This window comes from Columba livia, chromosome 3, assembly GCF_036013475.1.
Source record: "Columba livia isolate bColLiv1 breed racing homer chromosome 3, bColLiv1.pat.W.v2, whole genome shotgun sequence".
In the NCBI taxonomy this organism is placed as follows: Eukaryota; Metazoa; Chordata; class Aves; order Columbiformes; family Columbidae; genus Columba; species Columba livia.
In genome coordinates this window covers 26,907,905-26,929,040 of record NC_088604.1, presented here as the reverse complement: position 1 = coordinate 26,929,040, position 21,136 = coordinate 26,907,905, and the positions used below count along the sequence as shown (strand labels likewise).

The 21,136-nt window shown below is 41.7% G+C and overlaps 1 protein-coding gene across 35 annotated transcripts in view; it reads left to right on the top strand.

Moving 5' to 3' along the window:
• Positions 1–21,136, top strand: part of DST (dystonin) — a 307,340-nt gene that overhangs the window by 34,706 nt on the left and 251,498 nt on the right. For 8 of the 35 annotated variants that reach the window (XM_065056166.1, XM_065056165.1, XM_065056164.1 and 5 more), the window contains exon 1: positions 1,383–1,618. The exons of 25 other annotated variants lie outside the window; for them this stretch is intronic. In XM_065056166.1, coding sequence (XP_064912238.1) covers positions 1,528–1,618 — 91 coding nt within the window. In that variant the 5' untranslated portion in view covers positions 1,383–1,527. Of the gene's footprint in view, positions 1–1,371; positions 1,619–21,136 lie in introns of those variants that run through there. 2 more of the 35 variants (XM_065056150.1, XM_065056148.1) reach the window with 2 other exon arrangements.

Here is a 21,136-nt window from a genome sequence, read left to right as displayed (position 1 = left end):
GGAGCGGGTGGGGGACAGACGGACCTCCGTCCCTTGGCTTTCTGAACACGGCCCCTCCGAGTGGTGACTAAGCTCTTTAGCCGCGTTTTCCGCCTGGGTGAATTTGACGCGTGTGGGAAAGCAAAGCGAAATACACGCAGGTGCGCCCATTAAACTTTCATGCGAAAACGCATGAGCGGCGCGGGGGCTGCAGCGGCGGCATTAGCCATTTCAGCTGGTGCCGGCGTTTGGCCCGGAGGCCGCGGGAGCGCCCGGCCTCGCTGGGTGGAAGCGGCGCAGGGCCGCCCGCAGGGCGGGGAGAGGCCGTGGTGGAGGCGGCTGATGATGCTCTGTGGGTGCCGGGGCCGAGGCGCTGGTCTTTGTCCGTGTGGGGCTGGGGCCGCGATTTGGGGGGGGATAGGGAGCGGGACGGAGCCATTCGCTGTGTCAGAGGGTGGACGGGCGCTGGTCCGCCGCCCAGCGACAAATGATGTCGAAAATAGGGCGGAGGTCTCATCCTCCCCGGCGAAAGCTGGAAACTGCCGAGAAATGGATCCTTGCAAGATGCGGCATTCCTCGGTGCTCCCCTGAGACACTGCTGTTTCTTGCCCCTCTTCCCCCCTTTTGTGTGCACCTCTGTGGGTCTCCTCCTGGGATACCGTTTCTGAGGGTAATGCATCTTAACGGCGCTATTGGGGGCACCGGAGGACGCGGTGGCAGAGCTCTGCGAAGCCGCGCTCTCGCCAGCCGCTGAATGCAGCCGCAGGGCGGCCGGGTGCGCAGCCGGCCCGGCCACCCGCGGGGCTCGCCGCCGCCGCCCCCCGGAGGCAGGGTGTGTGGGGCGGGGGCCCAGCGCCGGGCCGTGCCGTGGGCAGGGCAGGAGGGACCGCTCTGGGGCGGGCCCGGCGCCGGGGTCAGGGTCGGGAGGCGGTGGCGGCCTGCGGGGCGCAGGCGCGGTGGGGACGGGGCCACGGACGGTGACACCTGCCGCCGCGCCTGCCCCGCCCGATCCCGCGCCCAATCCCGCGCCCCTGGGTAGCGGGAGGTCCCGCTCCGCCTAGTTGGCAAGCGCCCGTGGGGACTCTGCCCACCCCCATCCCCCGTCAGTGTCCGCCGTGCTGCGGCCCCTCAGCGCCAGCGCTGCAGAACGACGGTGTCCCCGCCGGCTTCGTCTGTGCGGCGGGCGTCGCCTCCTCGCCGCGGCGGCGGCCGGGACAGAAACACGGGGGGCGGGCGGGAGGCGGCTCAGGGCCTGAGCCGCGGAGGCAGATCTCGCCGGCCCCGCAGGCGGTGCCTCGGCGATGGGGCTGGAGCCGGGGGGCTGCGGCGAGAGGCGGTGGCTGTCGCTGGGCTGGGGCCGCCCCCTCCGCGGTCCGAGGGGCGGCTACCGAAACCCGAGAGGCCGGCGAGGGCGTTTCCTTGGCTGGGCTGGTAGCGCCCTCCCCCCCGCCCTCCTCCCTCTAGCCGCTGGGTTTTTTCTTGTGCCGGCCCGGAGGGTTCTGGTTGCCCGGAGCCGCGCAGGGAAGCGGGCAGGGCTAGCCCGTGGCCATGGCTGGCTACCTCTCCCCGGGCGCGTACTTCTACGCTGAAGAGCAGGAGTACCTGCAGGCTTACGAAGATGTCTTGGAGAGATACAAAGGTAGGGCAGCCCTCCCCGCAGCGGGGCCGCCGCACCGCCCAGCCTGCCCTTGCCCCGCCGGGCGTGGCGGCTGCGGACGCGGAGGCTCCGGCGCTGCCCCGGCGGAGCGGGCTGGGGCGGGCAGGTGCGCCCGGGTGCGCCGGGGTGCACAGCCAGGGCCCGGGGCTCGGCGTGGTGTCTGCCGCGGGAGCGCACGTCCGCGGCTGCTGCGATAAATTAAAATACCTTCTCTTCCTCCTCAGTGGGTGAAACGTACTTTCTTGTCTTCAAAAATCTTTTCCAAGGGAAATGCGGACAGGGCGATTTACATTTTGATGTGTCTTTAAAGCCTTAGTTTATTTAGACCTTTTTTCCCTTTTCATCAAATACGGAAAATATAGCAAAAAGGTGATTATACATAAAGAAGATGCACATAGCTAAATCGATCTTACATTTCTTTCATAAATTGATTGGGGTGGAAGATAAGGTTTTGGAGACATGACTCATTACTCTGTTTTTCAGTATGTTCACTAATACTAAATCTGAAAATGCTTGTCAGAAGTGTTACAGGTCTGATTTTATTTCAAGTGCAAAAGGGATGGAGTTAGCTGTTCAGATTGAATATTCATCCCAGAAATAGCTTTTTACAGCATGTCACAGCATATGCTGACATTTGCAGTGCTGAGTCCTTTTGTAATGTTTGGATAAAAAATAAGTTAGATTTTGTATCTGAAATTTTTACATTGAAGGATTACAATTTTTCAGCGTTATGTTTCCAGTCAGTTCTAAAGGTTTTCGTTAAATGGTTTCCATTGATGGGAATGGGAGTGGCATAGTTTAAGACAGCTTGATTTGAAGATATTGAGAGTTGACTTCATTTGATCTGGGTTGTTAGTGGTAATATTTTGAAAAATAAAACCCCTACAGATAGTTATTTTGACGTGAGAACTTGTCAGCTCTGAGTTTACTTTATACCTGTGTCACCTGCAGTTTCATGTGTTATTAACAGTATTGACTAATGACTCCTTTGTGTCTGTTGCCCATTGTGTCAATGCAGCTGTGGAGCATGTGCACTATTTCTGTACTAAAATGCATAGGTTGAGAAATAATTATGGTTTGTAATAGATCATATTCAAAACCACATCTTTATTCTATTCTCTTATATTTTTAAGTCATCAATTACATTATATGTAGCTGAATGATTTTTTGCAGAATTTTAAAGCAAGTAGAATGTTTACTTTGTAAATAATGAAAACGCTGAGGAAACTTGTTCTTATGTTCTGCTTCTAATCCAAAGTAATGCTATTCTGCTTTAGATTACTATTGATTTGCTGCTAGAGTGAGGCTTAATAAGGTTCACTGTAATACCAGTTTTGTCTGCTTGCTTAAAAACCTGGTAAAGATATTAGGCCTAATTTCCCCTATTTCAGTGAGAGTTTTACCATCACAAGGACTGAAAGATTTTAAGTCTTGGGGGGTGGAAAGGGATTCTGATTAAAATAAACTACTAAAAATAATTCATTTATTAGAAATAAAGCACATTCTTGAAATATTTTAGTATATCATTGTGACAGTAACATCGGGTTCATTCACATGCTGTTTTCAGTGACAGCCAAATCCTGAAATTATTTGGAAGGATTCAGTTTCTGTTGTCAGTTTTTAGTGTTGTGTTCTGTATATCGGTAGGGTGTATTTTTCTGCTCGAGCTAAACTTTATTCAGACATTGGGAGCAGAGGTAAAAATTTGGAGTTGTTTTAATTAAGATATATTGGAAACCTGGAAAACACATTATTTTTTAAAATGTGTTTCCAAGCCGGTCATGATTTGCCATCTGAGTCCCAGTAGTATGACTTCACTACAGCGATTGTTGTTCTGATGACTTGCTATGGGAGCTGATCTAATCAGAAAAGAATTGTTACAATATAGGCTTTGAAGAGGGAGTGCCATTTCTCTGAATTTCTCAGTTTTGTAAACACCACCATTAGTAATTTTCTTAATGAAATGCAAACCATATTGAGCTTATATTTTTAAGACATGCTCCAATGCATGGTGTTTGTTTTCTTGTTGTTGGGTTTGTTTTGCTTTGTTTTTTACAGTCTGCAGAACACTCTTATGTTCATCTAGGACATTATGAGGGTGCCAAATTATCTATGTCCCAGCTGTTGAGTACTGTAACTAGCAGAGTCAGCTGTACAAAATTCATTGCCTGTCTTTGAGGGCTTGGGATCATATGATGCCATATCATTAAGACATTCAGGCCACTTGATTTAGGGAAAGAAAAGCAGTCCTTCTTAAATGTAGAAGAGTGAAATGTTACTCTTCATCTGTTCCTGCACCCAAAGTGTGCTGCGGATCTTGAAGGCTGCACGATACCAAGTACCTTGTTGCTTTAACAGTTAAAACCCGGATATTTGTGCGTCTCCAAATTCTGTCTGCTGACCATGTCTCTGGCTGTGACAGTAAATAATTAGGCAACTGTTTGCTAAATCTGAGATAGCAAACAGCTCTTCTGTGCTATGGGAGAAGAGGATGTTGTTTTCTGATTCCTGGTCAGCTCAGTTGCTGGCTGTCATATTTTTTTTCTTGATTCATGTTGTAATTTATTGGCAGTATTTCTAAAGCATTTTGGTGGAGGAAAAAAGTCACATTATCTCAGATGATTTAGAAATCATGTTGAATGAAGCTATTTATTCAGGTGAAAAAAATGCTGCTTTTTTAGTAGCACCTCTTGGAATTCAAAGGCAAAGCCTTCTTTGAGATAGTGGCAATAAAATACCCAGCATATTTAATCTGAAATGTTTCACGTATCTCACATCTTGCTTGTGACAGAATAGGAAGATGAGAAATCAAACAGTGTTTGTTAATATAACTAACAGTTCAACTTTTTCTCAAAACTACATTTGAGTTCTCTAGGAGGTTGTAAAGGCTCAAATCGGTGTTGCTGCTTTGTAAGCTATCTCATCACTGCCTGGGAACAAAAATTAATACAATTATTGTTAACTGCGGCCTTCTTGATAAATAGTGGTTCCTTCTGACTTTTTAATAGAAAAATATTCAATAGTATTTCATATACATTTAATTTTAAAAATATTAAATGGCATCTCTATCAGATGGGGTAGGTATGCATTGTTCCATGGCAACATTATTTAAGCATTAAAGATCTGAAGATCACCATTTTAAACATTACTGTCCAAGTACAGTGCATTAATTAGATTTACTCTGATATAAATTTTAAGTAATACACCAAGATTAAGACTTAGGTATATGATCCCTCCAAGATTATTTTTTCAGTTCAGGTACTAAATAATTTATTTAAATTTCAATTGCAGCAACCTTCTATTCCTGCAAGATTTTGAAAAATTATGTAACAAAGTTGCCTCCCTTTGACATAATTACTGAAATGGGAACATCTGTTAATGACTGTGATTGCTGTCTCTGAAAAAGAGCTCATTCTTGGAGATAAGTATTAAATCACAATTATTCAAGAGCTATAGCTTACCTCACTGTAAGAACAAAGCTTAAATAGGGTTACCTCGCCCATGCAGACCTTTTAAATGCTGTGGATATTGGCTCTATAGGAAATGGATCTATTAGAAAATTTGCCTGAGGTGAAATACAACCTTATGGTTCAGGGCCGTGGCTGAATTGTCATCAGTGATAGGAGAGGTATCGCATAAGTGTGTTATTTGGATCAGATGCCTGATGGCTGCTTCTGTAGGGTCCCTGGGGCTGGGTACATGGCCTCTGTCTCTGTAGGAAGGAGGGGCAAGTCTGGGACTGGGGACAGCAAAACTCAGGTTGGGTTGTTTATAAACTTCAGTGCATTCTGTGTCACTGTTGGTGTTTCTTTCTTGCTTTAAAAGGATCTGTCATACTACACATTCAGCTGAAGCACGGCAAACAGTTCTGATTCTGTATTCTGAGAAACAAAGACCTTAGAGATGGATGAGGTCTGGCAGGTCATCTGATGCATTTTGTTGCCTCTGTAGGGTTCGGAGACAATGTAATTTGTTGTAATGATTGATTGAGGATAGCATCAAGTAAAGCTGTTCTGACATTGTTTGGGTACAGTTTTTTAATTACGATACATAAAAAAGATGCCTGTCACCCAGCTCCTTTGAGCTGGCTTCAGGAAGGGACCATTTGCTCAGAATGATTTTTGTATATTCGAAAATGAAGCTGCTGCATTTTAGGAATTTGGAATCTCTTAAGTGTGTTTGGTATCAGACTTAGTCCAGGGATATTCTTCCTAAGACATGGCTTCATAGAGCAAAGGCAGGAGAGGCCATTGCAGATGCTTCTGGCTCTGGAATCTGTGAATTTCTGACTTTCCTTATTTATGCTTTGATCTCAGGGGACTGAATTTACAGCCTGCAGAATCTTGCACTTCTGGGCTTTGGGCTGTGAACTAATTGGATCTCCTGCTTCAGGGCTTCTGATTTTGAAAAACTGGAATAATTGATTAGATGTATTTATTTTCCTTCTCCTTTGGCATAACAAAAATTGGTGGCATATAGGTGTTAGTTTTGCAGGGTGTATAAGGAATTTCCACCTTGGATGGTTTTCTTCAACCTCGTCTCATGGGCTGGTAGTATCTAGCCTTGGAATTGATCACATTTTGTTCAAACAGGACAGGTTTTTTGCTGACTAGTGGAGGGTACGTGTGGATTATCCAGCTGCATGTCACCTAACCCTTTCTTTGCCACCATGCCAGTCTTTGGCGTGACAATGCCGTTGTTCCACTGTTCCCAGGGCATTTCTCATGGCAGGTTGGCCTCCCGGGAACCAGGGGTTTTAGCCCGCAGAAAGTGCCTTCAGTTAGGGATGGAAACATAGTGGCATTTGTGCTGTGTGAAGTCACACAAAATCAGTGGACTCTTTGGGCTGTGTAAAAATGTAAAACCTGCTATTTTACTCTGTTTCAACATTCCTTTTTCTTTAAGCAGAAACCTCTCACCTTCAGATTATTTGGAGACAGGATTTTTTTTGAGTGCATTTCATCCTAAATATGAACTGCGTCTTCCCGATTTGACTTGTGCGAGCACTTCACTTCAGCTAAATCAAAGAGGTCTTAATTTCGTTGGAATAAAATATCGAGAACCTGAATGTTAGCCAATTCAGCAAGGTTTTGTCTGTGTAAAGGCTTTAAGATTTGGGAAACAGATTCTGAAACTGAGTTCCAGGGTATAAATAAAATAAAGTTGTGTCTCCACGGCTTTTAAAAATATACCTGTTTGGATGACTAAAGCAGGCAGAATTTGGCCATTGATTCAGCTATCTTTGGTATGTGAACTGGGGCAGAGATCAGAGGTCTGTTTCATTGCTTCTCTGGTGCTTCCCAATATCCCATTGAGTCAGCAACATCTTTTAAGTAGAGCTCCCAGGAATATTCCATAATTCCTTTTTTTAAGGCCAAAACCAGGAAGTTTTGAAATGGAGGGGAGGAAAGTAAACTTCAGTCATCATTTTGTTAAAAGGCTTGTTTTGGCTCAGTTTATGGTTTTGGTTGAGGTGTTTTTAATTGTTTGCTGTGATTTAGTTTAGTAATCTCTAGAGATATTTTGCTTGAACACCAAATTATGTATTCTTTTTTTCCTCTATACTGTTTAAAACATGCATGATTTGAGGAATTTATTCCACTGTTTCGCTAGAACATGTACTTGGAATTAAGTGCTTTGTAAAATAAAAATAGGCTTATTCACATGCTTGAAGTTAAATGCAAGTATTTCATAAGTTCAGGCTTAAAAGAAGAAAGTTTTGTAAATGTCAAATATGAATGCAGCTTATTGCTGCATGCCTGAAATGTTTTCTGTAAAACATCATTAAAGCCGTTTAATTTAACAAAGCCTTGATTTTCTGTAGTGGGTGAAAATATTCATTTACTGAATGCTTTCAGTCAGCCCAGCTTTCAAACAGGTGAAACAATGCTCACAAAGACACTTCAGTCTCTGGGTCAAATCCTGAAGGGCATGTTAATAGCCAGATCTTACAAGTTGATCTGTGTAGGCTGACTCCGGTGCTTTTGTGGGAATACACTGGCTTCAGAAATTCACCCCCCAGCCTTTTCCCAAGATTTGGGCCCCAGTGATAGCTCAGGTTTTAATAAGGCATATTCCTGCTGAAATCAGTCATCCTTTGGGGCAGTCAGATTTGGTCTTAGCTGCATTAAAAGCTAGTTAGTGTTTTTTGGGATTTAATTTTATTATATATGGGGAATACATAGTTTTGTTGTGGAGCGTAATCTATCAACTTTTTGGATTTTATGCATTTTAAATAGATTTACAATAGCTGTGAATAAGTCTGTGAAAGTGCAACAATGCTAGGCAAATATATTGAGGGTTAAATTCTGCACATTGCAGTTACACAATTAGTGTAACTATTTCTGTAAGACAAGGAGGATTAGGCCCCTGATGGGCTTTTCAGTAGCATAGGCCAAAATCTGCTCTTGATTATAGCCACATGGCCCTTTTGAACTTGGTTTGCTTTTCAATATATTTTCATTGTTCAGTTTCATAGTTAATATGTGAAATTACAGTATTTAATCATGCATTCTACAGTGCATATAAATACAGACTGGCAAATAAGTGAGGTTCATAGCCTGATTTTGTTGGAAAACTAAATTAGTTTGGCCTGAGATTCAGGTATCCAGCTGACAGCTATGACACTTTGCACCACTTGGATCTAAAATTAGCAGAGCTCTTCTATACTCGGATTAGGGAGATGTGTATATGTTGTGATTCACAAAATGAATAAAAGTCTGAGTCTTTATACGTCTTTCAGAGGCATGTTTCAGGCAGTTTGCAGGTGGGTCTATGGGGGAACAGATAAGTCTCCGAAAGTCTCTTGCTGGGCACTGAAATGGGAATCCTGTAATCCTGTCCTGTCATCCTGCTGGGAGACATTTCCTCTGCCTGGTCAGGTTACAGGCTGGGTGTTCCTCCTGTGACAAGGTCTCTTCAGCACAGTGGAAGCAGCATTAGAAAATGTGTGTGGTCATTTAAATGGAAGTTTTACAGTAATAATATTAATAAAGCATCCTGAGCAGTTAGCAAAAGAGCTTTTTTGAGAGAGGAATGGCACTTGCGATGCTGTGCATTTTACTCAAACAAAACTTCTGTTAATTTTGGTAGGAGTCAGGAACCTGGCTATTGATGCTCATAAATATTTAATGCTTTAAATTACTCTGCCTTCAGATAAATTTTTAATCTAGAGATAAAGGTTTTGCATTATGTTCTAGAAATTAGGAAATGACTTGAGGATTTATCAGGAGAAGCCACTGCTGTGTCGTCGTCCATAATTTCTGGGAGTAAGGTATTGCTGCTAGGATAGTTCTGATTTCAGAGGACGATATTTTCAAAAGCACACATAGCAGTTTGATTGCTAGCCCAAATGACTTTTAATAGAAATTAGGTGCTTCACTGCTGTTCGTGCCTTGGAAATTCTCTCCTGGTGACTATACATTGTTCCGATTATAACCTGATGCTGTAAACCACGCTAAAAAAACATGTACTATGGATTAGTTCTGCATTTAAAGCTCAGTTTTTGAAATGTTTTACATGTGAAAACTTCTCTAGAGGGAAATTCATCATAATATTTAAAAGTAAGTTTGTTTCAGAATTAAAAATGACATTTTCAGACACACCGAAATTTTATTTGTATTGCAAAGCAAACCTTTTTTTCAGGCTTTATAACTTCTACCCTTTTCATCCAATTTATAACAAAAGAATTGCTGAGAAACATTTGTTGTGTTTTGGGGTAGGTTTTTGTTTTTCTTCTTTGTAGATGATTTTTGTTGACATCCAGTTTACAGTAAAGTTAAACAACATTTGGCTCAGTATCTATTTAATGAAGAGAAGAACAGACACAGATGAGCTACAGAAAGCAAGCCAAACTTGATTAGGTCCCTTGATGAAATTATCTTATAATTTTACCATGCTCAACAGGATACTGTTGCATTGTTCTGTTTCAATGTTTTAAAATAGAGCCCTTGTTAATAAAATCCCTACAGTCCTTGTGAGGCTGAATCTAGCCTACCTATGAGAATAACAACCCAAATTCTAATTTTCTGCTTGTTTCTGTTGCAAATTGTACTAAATCAAGTCAATTTGATTAATGTGAGCGTTACAAGTTTATACTTAAGTTGTACGTTTATTTTTGCTTTCTCACAGATCCATATTTTTTTCAGAACTTGTGTTACACTGAATTAGTCCAGCTGTCCAACATGCCATTTAAAGCGGGTTTGCAGTAGCACTGATCAGCATCAAACCTTTATAATCTCAGTTATAATCTAATTTATAAAGATTACATTAATGTCTTAGAAACAATGTATGTTTATGCCTTGATATTTCGACTCACATTCTGAAGCTTTTTTTTGGCTTTGAGGAACCACATAATACTCCAGAGAATTTAAAGGATTAAGTTTACACTTTGAGAGCATGCATGTCTCCACAGTAATTTGCAATTTAATACCGAATGTATGGATTTGATAAAATAACATTAGAAAGTGGGGGATTGTCTTAATTCTAAGCATTAAATATATTCTGAATTTTGTAGTAGTAGATTTTTGTAGTTGTTTCAGTGATCAACATTGTGAACGGTGTGTTGGAGGTTTAGCTATATGACTAAAATGTTGATGGATCTTTGTGCAGTTTGTATTGGATGCTGGATTTTTTCCTTTGTCTTTACCCAACCTGTCTGCTTTGTTGGGTCTACCTACCTCTGATCTTATGTCATTTTGCACCTTCAGGGTGCACTTCTTCATTTGTTTGTGTTCCTAATTAAAAATACCTCAAGTTGGGGAAGAAAAAAAAAAACAAAAACAAAAACAGAAAAGGGCTTTGTTCCTCACGTCTGGAATACACAGTGTGATGCCTGTTACTCTACCCTTGAGTCCTCTTTTTTCCTTTCCTCCATCACTTCCAAGTTACACTTCAGCTGTGGATTGGATTTCTTGTGGGCCAGCAGCTACACAGTGCAGATGGAGGACTGGCTTGCTGTGAGAGGCTTCTTGTGGTTCACACTTGCACACCCCCATACCCAATTTGCTAGTTTGCACATTTACTAGTTCCTTTGCAAACTGGTCCCTTCCCGGTCTTGGTGGGACAAGAGGAGGCCTTGTCTCCTGCCCACTGCTGTGGCGGGGGCTCTGGTCCCAGGAAGCAGCATGGGCCTCGCTCCCTGAGCTGTAGTTGAAGCTGTGGAGAAACCTTTGAGCTTTTCCTTGTCATGATCAAATGTAAAAAGTAGACGTGTGTGGAATGAGATGTCTCAGGCTGCGTGCCCACGTGTTGGTTCCTGCTGTGAACTTGAGTTCCTGGAGTCGGGATAAAGCCCAACTGGGACTTGTCTCAGCTCATGAGCTAACGTGTGGGTGTCCGACTGTGAGAGCGTTTCAAGTGTGGAGTTTTAATCCCTCTCAGTGAAAGTTCTGAGAGAGGAGAATGCCCAGGGGACACACACTCACGTTGTCACTTCATTTGAAGTGACTGTATTTCTTCAGCTCTTGGTCTCAGCTCACTGTCTTGCACTTGGATGTGCGAGCCTTGCTGTTCAGGGTGAGACTGTCAGTCTGGTTTTGTGCTTGGACCTCCTGCTGCCCATGAAAGCAACTGCTCCCTTCCTGCTGTGTGTGACCAAATTAATTAATTACGCAGTGCACTAATATGTCTTCTGTATCTTGACTACATTTTAAATCCCTGAAACTTGTTTTCCGTGTATTGTCTTAACAATTCAGGTGATAAATATTTTTAAGTTGCTTTATTTGCTTTTTTTTTTTTTTTTCTGTGTAAATAAACAGGCCATCACAGTATTTATCTCCATGACTAGCAGTTAGTGTTGACAAATGGCTTAGATGCTAGATGAGATAATGGGGTCTGCTTGCAATTTTTTTTTTGGTCAGGCTGCCAAATAAGTGAAAGAGAATCTAATTACCATTTTTGTCTTTTCATAATTTTTTTGGTATTTCAGTTAAAATGCTTTTAGTTCTGTATTTCATGACTAATAATCTCAGTTTGTACAATCTCTTTATGCTTCTAAATTCTCTCTGTGCCATAGTACTAAAGCATTTAATGGCTCTGCATGCACCTCAGTGCTCCTACTACTGATGTATTTTTGTGAGATGAGACGGCGTGGTTGTAGCAGTACCTTTGTTGCATTACTGTTTTATATTGTATGTCTTTGAGATGTACTTCAGAACTCCCTTTGCCATTCTTTTCTTTTTCATAGTCCTAGAATACCAAGTGTAAGATTTATTGATTCTTATGCAGTTAGCAGGCAGTTTTCCACTGATGGTCTTGGTAGTTCAGATATGCTTAGCTTCTGTTTTTCATTCCTAATACTTTTTTAGTTGTTTAAATTATATTTAATATCCTGTCATTGTCTAATAATATTTCCAGTTTCAATACGTTTGGTTTTGAGTTAAAATTTTTGAGCTCTCCCAATTTGAAAACATTTGTATCATCAGACAAGATCTCATTTTTTCTGTTTACTGCCCTCTCTGAATCTTTAATAAATGCATAATGCATTGATGATTTCTGGAAAACCACACCATTCTTATGTTGGAAAGCAGCCAAAATTCAATATTTTATTATTCTCCAAGTCATTTTTCAGGCTACAAAAGGATTACATGCTCTGTTCTAGTTGGTTTTAGTCCTCTTTTGGAAATACACATGGAGAATTGATGTATACACACCTTCCCTAGATGTATACACGCCTTTGTTGTTTTAAACTCTGAGGAATACAAACAATTATGGAGAAATTTGATTTATCATTGCAGGTATGATGGCAATCTGGTATTATATTCTCAGTATCTTTCCCAGTGTGTGATGGGGTTTTTTGTTGTTGTTTTAATTTGTACTTTCCAGTTACTCCTAGTGGACCTAGTCAGAGCTACATCAGTAATTTCTTAAGCTGCTTCATTTGTTTCTTGCAAGTAATCTGGAGAGTAGTGATGTATTTTACTGTTTTTAAAAGCAGCCTTTTTCTCTGATACCTTAAGTTTTGTTTTGTTTTTTTTTTTTTTTTTAATTTGTTGTAAGGTGATGGTAGTTGGCTATATAAGCTGCGTGTACGTGGATGTGTTTAGGTTTCCTGTGCAGCTACTTTGTTTCTTCTTTGACATTCATTCCTGTGATGGAACTTGGTAATTTTTCTGTAAAGGAGACTTTGAGGAAAGGAGTGACAAACTGTTGTCTCAAAGACCAGGTCCTTGCTCTGTAAAGAGTTTATTCGGATACCTAACCATTGCAGTGGCTTGCCTGTTCTCACTGCCTCCCTCATTCTGATCATCCATGAACATGTTTATTGTGGTCTGATTTGTAACAAATTTCTCTTTTTTTTGATAGGTACTATGTATCTTTTTTTTTTTTTTTTTGTTATCCTGATTTTCCAACCATTGCTTGGGTAGCGCTTCTGTCTTGTTATGCAACCATTTCTGGCACAGCAAGCTTCTATAGCATGAGAGTCTTTACTTGTTGGCATTGGGCATTTAAATTACTAGCCTGCTGGTACCAAACGTTCATGTGAAAAGAGATGAACCTTGCACTCTTTTTCCTCATTAGAAATGATTTTATAACATACTTCCATTAGCTAACATTGTCTAAGGTACTTGTATAGTATGGGAAAGTTTTAGAAAAATAGTGGTATGTGCGTCTTGTAAAACAAAATTTCCCTTACCTGATGCTTTCTTGTTCTCTCGTGTTATTATATGTACTTGAGTAATACAACTTTAGTTTTAGTTTCTCCTGCTTCCCTTTGACTTACCTATGATGCTTTGCCCTGTTTTATGTTTAAAGTAACAAAGATTTCTAATTATAAGTAATTTAAATCAAGCACCACTTCTGATGTTTGAAATCTTAACTGATGTAAGGTGTTCCGCTTGTAATTTTTTTCTGAAAAATGGACACAATGACATCAGTAATGCTTTCCTCATTGTGAAAAACAAGTGATCCCCAGTCTTGTGCAAATTATTGACAGTGTGTTATGTAATCATGCAGATAAGTATCTGTTAAATTTTATTTTGAGGCAATTAATCAAAATAAAGACTGACTGAAGATTTAACCTTTTAAAATTAGCGGCGTACTTTTTTCTGATTTGGAAGGCACTAATGCCATTTTTATTACCCTTGGTAACTATGTATTTATAGTTCCCTCTTCTCTTGCTTAGTCTTCCCCATGCTGAACGTTTCCTGATGGATACTGTTGGCAGCTTTATGAGAAACGGTATCGCTCATGATCGGCCTTGCCTCTTCCTCTGAAGTTTGTAAACAGGAATTTTTTTGTCAGTTGCTGCTGATATTTTTAGTGTGACAGCGGCTTTATCTGCAACTGGAGCTTTTTATCTCACCCATTGGGCCATTTCACTTTCGACATCAGGGTAAAGCTATTTTTATGCTTTAATTGGTATCACAGTTGCTGTTTGCTAGTTTTTGTCTGGGCTCTGAGGGCAGTAATGAGCCTGACTGGCCCAGCCCAGCCCTCTGGGGCTCCCCAACTTGTCCACGGCCCAGGACCCCACATCAGCTCCTGTCCCAGCAATGCAGCAGCAGGACTGCTCTGCAGCTCCCACAGCCTTGCCTGGCCATGAACCCATGGGCTGGACTGGCTTCAGCCCATGCCTAAGGAGGCACCTGGTAGCAGGGGCTGCCTTGGTGCCCCAGCTGCCCTGCTCCTGGCTGTGGCGGCAGGACAGGCCCTGGCTGCCAGGCCCTGCCTTGCCAGACTCTCCATGGGGAGCCCCTGCTGCCCCAGCACCCTGACCACAGGGAGCTGCTGGTCTCCGCTGCATTGTAGCAGTTCTTTGCAGACCTATCTTTTGCTTCACCTAGTTTCTCTTTAAATTACCTTTTCACTGCTAATTAATGTATTTCTTTGTAATTTTGTCTTTTCCCCTGGCCTTGTGATACATGCATGGCAACTTTTCATGTTAGAGTCTGGTTTACACCTGCTTGGCTGGCTGTGCCTTCCTGGCCAGCTGTATTATATCATGTGCTCGTTAGTGCTGGCCATTCTAGAAATTATGGTGTAGTTTCAAAACTGCTCTGTGAAAATAACACATTTTAGTGATGTGTTAAGGCAGTAGTATTGATGCAGTTTCTCTGAACATAAAATTAATTTGTTTATACAGCTTTGGTAGATCTTGATTCACATTTTCTGACATGTATCTCCATCATTCTTAATTATGGATGTCTGTTTACTTGAGGGGAAACAAAAATAGGCCTCTCCCCTCTCTTCACGCTTTTGAGCTTTTAATCAGAAAGGAGTATGGAGAAATGCAGTTTTAGGGCTGATCAGTGATTTCAGTACAGGTGGGAGTAGTAATCGGCAGCTGTCATGTCTGCTCAGAGGAGCATGGCTGCAATAAGTAGCTGTTGTTATTTGTTGGTGCTGTAGGAGTAGTTACGCAATGCCTGAAGAAGGTCTTCACTTACTCTCAAAATGTGATGGATTGTATTTTTAATGTTGTTTTTGTGTTTTTTTTTTTTTTTTTTGGGGGGGGGAACCCTCACATTTCTGAGTGGACTAAAATGTAACACCACTAAAATAGCTTGTTCAGGAGGTGTAGCTCTCAGAAAAGTCTTCCAACAATATGGAGCATTGAAAGTCCTACAGGGAAGGTGGAGAACTAAGATAAAAGCATGGCCTTTATGTAATGACTTGACAGGAAGATTAAACATATTCTTGAAGATAATGGCTTTTATTATTATTAGCAGGGCCTAACAACCTAGTGATGGAGAAGGAAGAGCTATAGATCAAGTTCAGTGCACAACTTAAAAGGTACTGAGAAGTAACTTTAACTAAGGATCTGGGAAGAGAGCTCTCTTAGGAGCTAGGAGAGCCTCATGATTTGCATATGTATCACTAATTGGAAAAATAATTAATGAATATTTGGAAAATACTATGATCCTTGGAAGAAGTGTTCTGCATTGTGGTGTTATGCTGATCTGATACCCACTCCTCAGACCACCCAGTGTACAGAAAACTCCTTTGTCTGTGCAGCCAAGAAATGAAGGCTCAGAGGTACTAAAGCCTTAATGCAAACTCAGTGATGTTTAGCAATAAGAGTGTATGTAGCAAGACCGTATAGAAGAAAAAGGGCAAAATCCAGTCCTAAATCCTGCCTAAATTGAAATGTTTTATATAGCAGTCCAGCTTAGCTGTTTTCCACCACTGCCAACTTCTTTAGGCATCTGAATTTGAGGAGTGTCAGTGTTTGGCTTAAAAAGCCCTTGGGTATCTGTGCCTTCTCAGAAATACTGCGTTCTCAGGGGTTACGTGCTCATTTTCTGCCTAGGGTTCTCTGCATGCTGAGGGTCAGACAGCAGACTGCTTTAATGTTTTCTTTGGTTTACTAACCAGGGAAACCTAATCCAAAACTGAATGCTGCTTCTGTGTGAATTTGCATAAGAATAACAGTGATTTGAGTATTTGCCTGAGAATTAGACGTAATTTTAGGTCTCTCTGAGCTTGAAGAATTTTGATTATCTGGAACTTGGAGTGCCACAAGCTTTTGGGTGTTTGGGTAGAAATATAATGTTTTTCTGTTAAAACTGAGTTATTGTGTGATGATGTAGGAGTAAGAAGGCTGAAAGCAGAGCAAGTTATAGATCGGTGTGCAGTAGAGGAAAGTATAGGTTCTGGTCTTTATCTCTTGGACTCTTATTTCTTTTTGTTCACTGATGTTTATATTCATACAAAATTTAAAGAATAGGATGAAACACTGAGTGGAACTCTACTGGATGGTAACAGTTCCATGAAGAACCACAGTTAAAGAGATTCCACTAACATATTCAGCATTGACAACCCATATAAATTGTAAAGCTGTCAACGTCAAGAATACCAAGAGAGGTTATGACACTGCCATTCAGGGATGTAGATGTCTTCATCAAAAGCAGCGATGATGTTCTCCACTCTGTTGAGAACAGGATCCAAACAGCAATCTGTGATAGAAAGCTCTATATAATTTCCAGCAAAATCAGGCTGTGGCAAGCAGCTGCAGCAGTTTTTATGAAAACAACAGTGAGGATTTGGGAGATACCTGTGATTTCCCTTCTCCATAATACCTTCTAATCTGTCATCTGGATGGGAGGATGGAAAATCTGAGGAACTTGTTGGGCAGCAGTGAGGGCTGGCTGCTCTGTGAGGGACTGGGAACCCAGTGTGATAACTGGGCTGGCAGAAGCCCTGTCCACTGGTCCAGCCCCACAGCCCTGGAGCGGGGCAGACTCAGTTGGTAGTTCAGGTCCCTCACATGGTTTGGGGTGTGCCCAGGGACCTTCAGAGAATCGTTAAGGATGACCACTCTCCAGTAGCGCCATCACTGGTTTCACTTGAGCATGGGCTAATGGATGCTTTGCTGCTGAATCTAGTTGCACACACTGAGTCACTCATTCCCTCCCTGCCCCATATGACATCTTTTTTTTCTTCTCCATAAAGTAGTTATTTCTAATATTGTTGAGACTGCTTTGCAGCATCCTGTTGCTCAGGAGAGAGAAGTTTATGGTTGTTGTAACTGTGCTGGTAAATGGAAGATGCATTTGTTCCTTCTCTGTAGCTATGGATGTGCTTCCTTGTCTGTTGTGGTCTGTTGTCCTGCTGTAACAGGGGAAGTGCTCTAGAGAGACCTTGAGTTCCTGCAGCAACTGCTGTGGCAGGGGATGTGGTTATTGTCTGGTTCGGTACTCCGGGCAGGAACTGCTGCTTATAGTCCCAGGATGGTTTGGTTTAGAGGAAGGGATTATCTGCTAAATGTGATTCTTTGTAGCATACTAGAGATGTACAGTTGAAGTACAGAAGAGATTCTTGCAAGGCTGTGCACAGTCTCATGTAGACTTTGTCACTGACAGTCCTTGACTATTTGTTGTATTTGAAGCATATAGTAGTGTTTGGGTTTTTTTAATTACATTTCAGTGGCACAGATTTTCTGTATCTTGACCTTGTCTCATTACAGTGAAACTACTCTTAACTGTCAAAAAGTCTGTTTGCTGTGAGGTCAGTTTGGGATCCAGTGGTTTTGAAATTTATGTGTCTTCCATCACACGTCTCCAAATGTCACCTTTCTGACCTTACATCAAGTCAAATATCACTTGAGCTATTTTTGATAGGTGTTATTTCAGCAACAAATTTCTACCTGAATCTCCAAGCAACAGCATTTCACCAGGACTGTGAAATTTGTCTGCGATTAATTTCTGAATGATAATTTTCATCTGAAGTGTCCTTTCTTCTTAGAACCGCATTTAGTATAGAAGAAATAGAAACTGGTTTAATGTTCCCAAGATTTTGATTTCTTTTACTGATTATTGCCTTCTTTTTGTTGTGGTATGAGGAAGTTAAGGAGCCATAGCTGTGTCTTCACAGATAATATTAAAGTGTACAACCTAGTTGATCTTGCCAAGGTACCAGCTGTCTGGTAACCTTTCTGTCCAACTGAACATCAGGGACACCAGTTGCTGTGTCCTCTACCCACTTCAAGCACAAGTGAGTTAGAACAGCAGCAATGTGGTATAAGCAGACAAGCAATACAAGCATGGTGCTTTGAACTTGGCTGCTGAGTTGGATGTTTGGTGCAGAGAGCAGCATTTCACCTGCTGCTTGACCAAGGCAGCTGAAGTGGTTCTTCTGTGTCTTTCTTGGAGAGAATGGTGTTGGCTGGTCGTGGGCAGTGGGAGCCATACTGACTCACTTTCAACAGGGTCTGAGCAGCCTTGCATGCCGTCATCCAGTGCCACACGGGGCACGTGCTCATTGCTGCTCTTCAGAACTGCCCAGACTCACAAGCACCGTTTATGCGCCTCTTGTATTCATCTGTAGCTGCTGTATGGTGTTGCAAAATGGTCAAGTTGCTCTAAACTAATATAAAATGAGAGTTTACAGAGTGTTAGCTAATCTGTATCAGCTACCTTCTGTGTTTGCTCATGCTCGGTGGTGAAGTGGGTTGTAACTAAATCTTTTTTCAACCAGCACTGCGCTTCTAGGCAATCTGACATTTGCCTCGGAGTAACTGTGATATGTCTGATACGGTCTGTGTCCCCTCGTTGCCTGCCCTCACAGTACCCCACTTGTCTTGGCAGCATTTACTTTTCCAGAATGCAAGTGGACAATGTGGGCAAGGAGTATGCAGTAATACTTTTATATATTTTAGTAAGATTTTGATATTATTAGTAATGGAAAGTTACTGGAACACTGAAATATGTCAAGTCCACACTGGAGTAGGCTTAAGTGCAGTGGAAACATGCCTACTAGTTTAGAGGAGAAAAGGGAATAATTAAGAATCTACAACACAGTTAAAAGTTGAAACCTTACATATGATCGTATTTGCCGAATTGTAACATAGTCAACATTTGGGAGAATGTGAAATGGTTGTCAGTTGTGTGCTGCTGTCAGCTGTGTGCTCCTGTAGCCTTTGGCAGAGCTGACTATGAAAAATGCAGAAGTAATTTTGCTTGGTTGTGTTGATGGATCGTTGTATTCTTCTTTTGTTTGCTCTAAATAGGAGTATATGAAATGTGAAAAATATAGGTTCCTTAGGCAAGGCTTATTACTTCTTAAAAATTATCAGTGACTTGTATGGAAGAGGATTTTTGAAGCCTTTTTCACATGGAAGAAATTAGTTTTCTCAAAACTGAGGAAAATGGATTTTTTTTTTCTTTTTAAATAGCTTATCTCCTTAAAGCAGAATAACTGATTCAAGGCTTCTTCAGAAGTCCTTCAGAGTGCACTTATTTGTGTGCTTGTGTACACACAAACATGTGCCACGGGTGTGCAGCATTAAATTGTGATTTCTTAAAATGAAGTGTCCATATGTATTCCAAATATTCAGTTGATAAGCTTATGGAAAAAGGGTTTTTCTCTTTCTTCAGAGAGAAAAAAAAAAAAAAAGTCTCAAAATGACATCTGTATTTTGTGGAGAAAAAAAAAAAAAGACTAATTTAGATAATATTTGAAAGCTTAAAAAAAACAAACAAAAACCAAACAAAAACACCAAAAACCCCACAAAACAACCACCACCACCAACCAGCCTGTGACTGGTACTCAGGAATTGCCGGAGACACAGGATGAGCCATGACCATGACTGTCTGTCATCAACGAAGTTGGAAATCCTATGGTAGCCCATCAGTGCTTTCAGGCACCAAGCCTGATGGACAGTGACCTTTCCAAAGGGACATGGGAATATGCCCTGGATTCCAGTGTCTGATGGGGAGCACGGGCACCCCTGAAACATGGCTACTCTTGTGCTCTGCAGGTAACCACCTCACGCTTTCTGCTGGGATGCTCCATCTTCTCATGGGGTTTTATGATGTGTCCAAATGCCACATAGATAGTGTATTTAACTCTGGGGGTGAGTATGTGTTGAGGATTTTGGATGCTCTTTTGGATTTTTAGTGAGATGTGGAATGGATGTACTGAACCGCAGAAGTGGTGCGAGTCAGTGCTCTGTGGTCCATCTGCGGTGGTTGGTATCTTTGGGGAATCGGTGTGCTGTCCCACTGAGTGCGTGCAGTCCATTGGCACCACAGACAAGAACAACTGAACAAATGTCACACACGGATTCCATTCTACTTCAGGAAGTGACACAGTGGGATGGATAAATGGTCTGGTTTAGGACTGAACTACTTACTCTTTAAAGAAAGGGGGCTGGTAGGGAGTGCATATTACAAATGTGTTGTCGCTAGGCATAGCTGAGAAAATACCTAGAAGGGATCTTCTCATGGTTGTGTGGATGTTTTTTTTTTCTTTTTTAAAAATACTGCTTATATGTTAATACAAGAGTTTGCTCCCTGTGCCATGGTCATTACTTTTATATGTGCTTAGTGGAACTTGATTTGTGAGGTAGATGTGCTCAGCCTGATTGCTGACATTTCTTATTTTAGATGTGTGTAATAACTATATTGTGCATGTTTTCCAGTTATTAATTTTGCTTGTTTGGTGTCATTGCTTTGGAACTGATATATGGTATAGTACTCTGTACCGTATTTGTCAAATTCATCTGTAGGATATACAGATTTTCTTTGCATTAACTTTGGTCTGGATACCTAATTTTCAGTTCTGACTCAGTCATTTGGCCACATTTAATTCGTCTTAGGTTAAATCTTTCTTGAAAAAATTAAATTACTTGCATTACCTTTTGGCAAGTTAGCCCAGCTCAAGGGAGACCAGCCACCGTAAATAATAACATATGAGGTGCAGAGTGAAATTGGATTACTGCTCAGTCATTGTTTTCACTGTGATATGAAGATGATGAGTTAGCAGCTAATGAGTTGCACTGGTTTGCTTTGTACCCTCTGACAGATTAGACAAGTTGAATAGAGAACATCAGCCCCTTAGAAGAAAAGATTTCAATGCACAGGATGATGATTAGGGTTAACACTAATTTCAGCTTCAGTTAACTCTGCAGTAGAGACAAGGGGAAAAAGAAAGATGAGCAAAGAGCATATTGTATATTAGTACATCAAAACTGTAAACTGTAATGGTGTCTAGATCTTGGGCTGACGAATTTGAATTCAGATCATATGCAGAAACATCTGATCCTCCAGCTCTAGATGC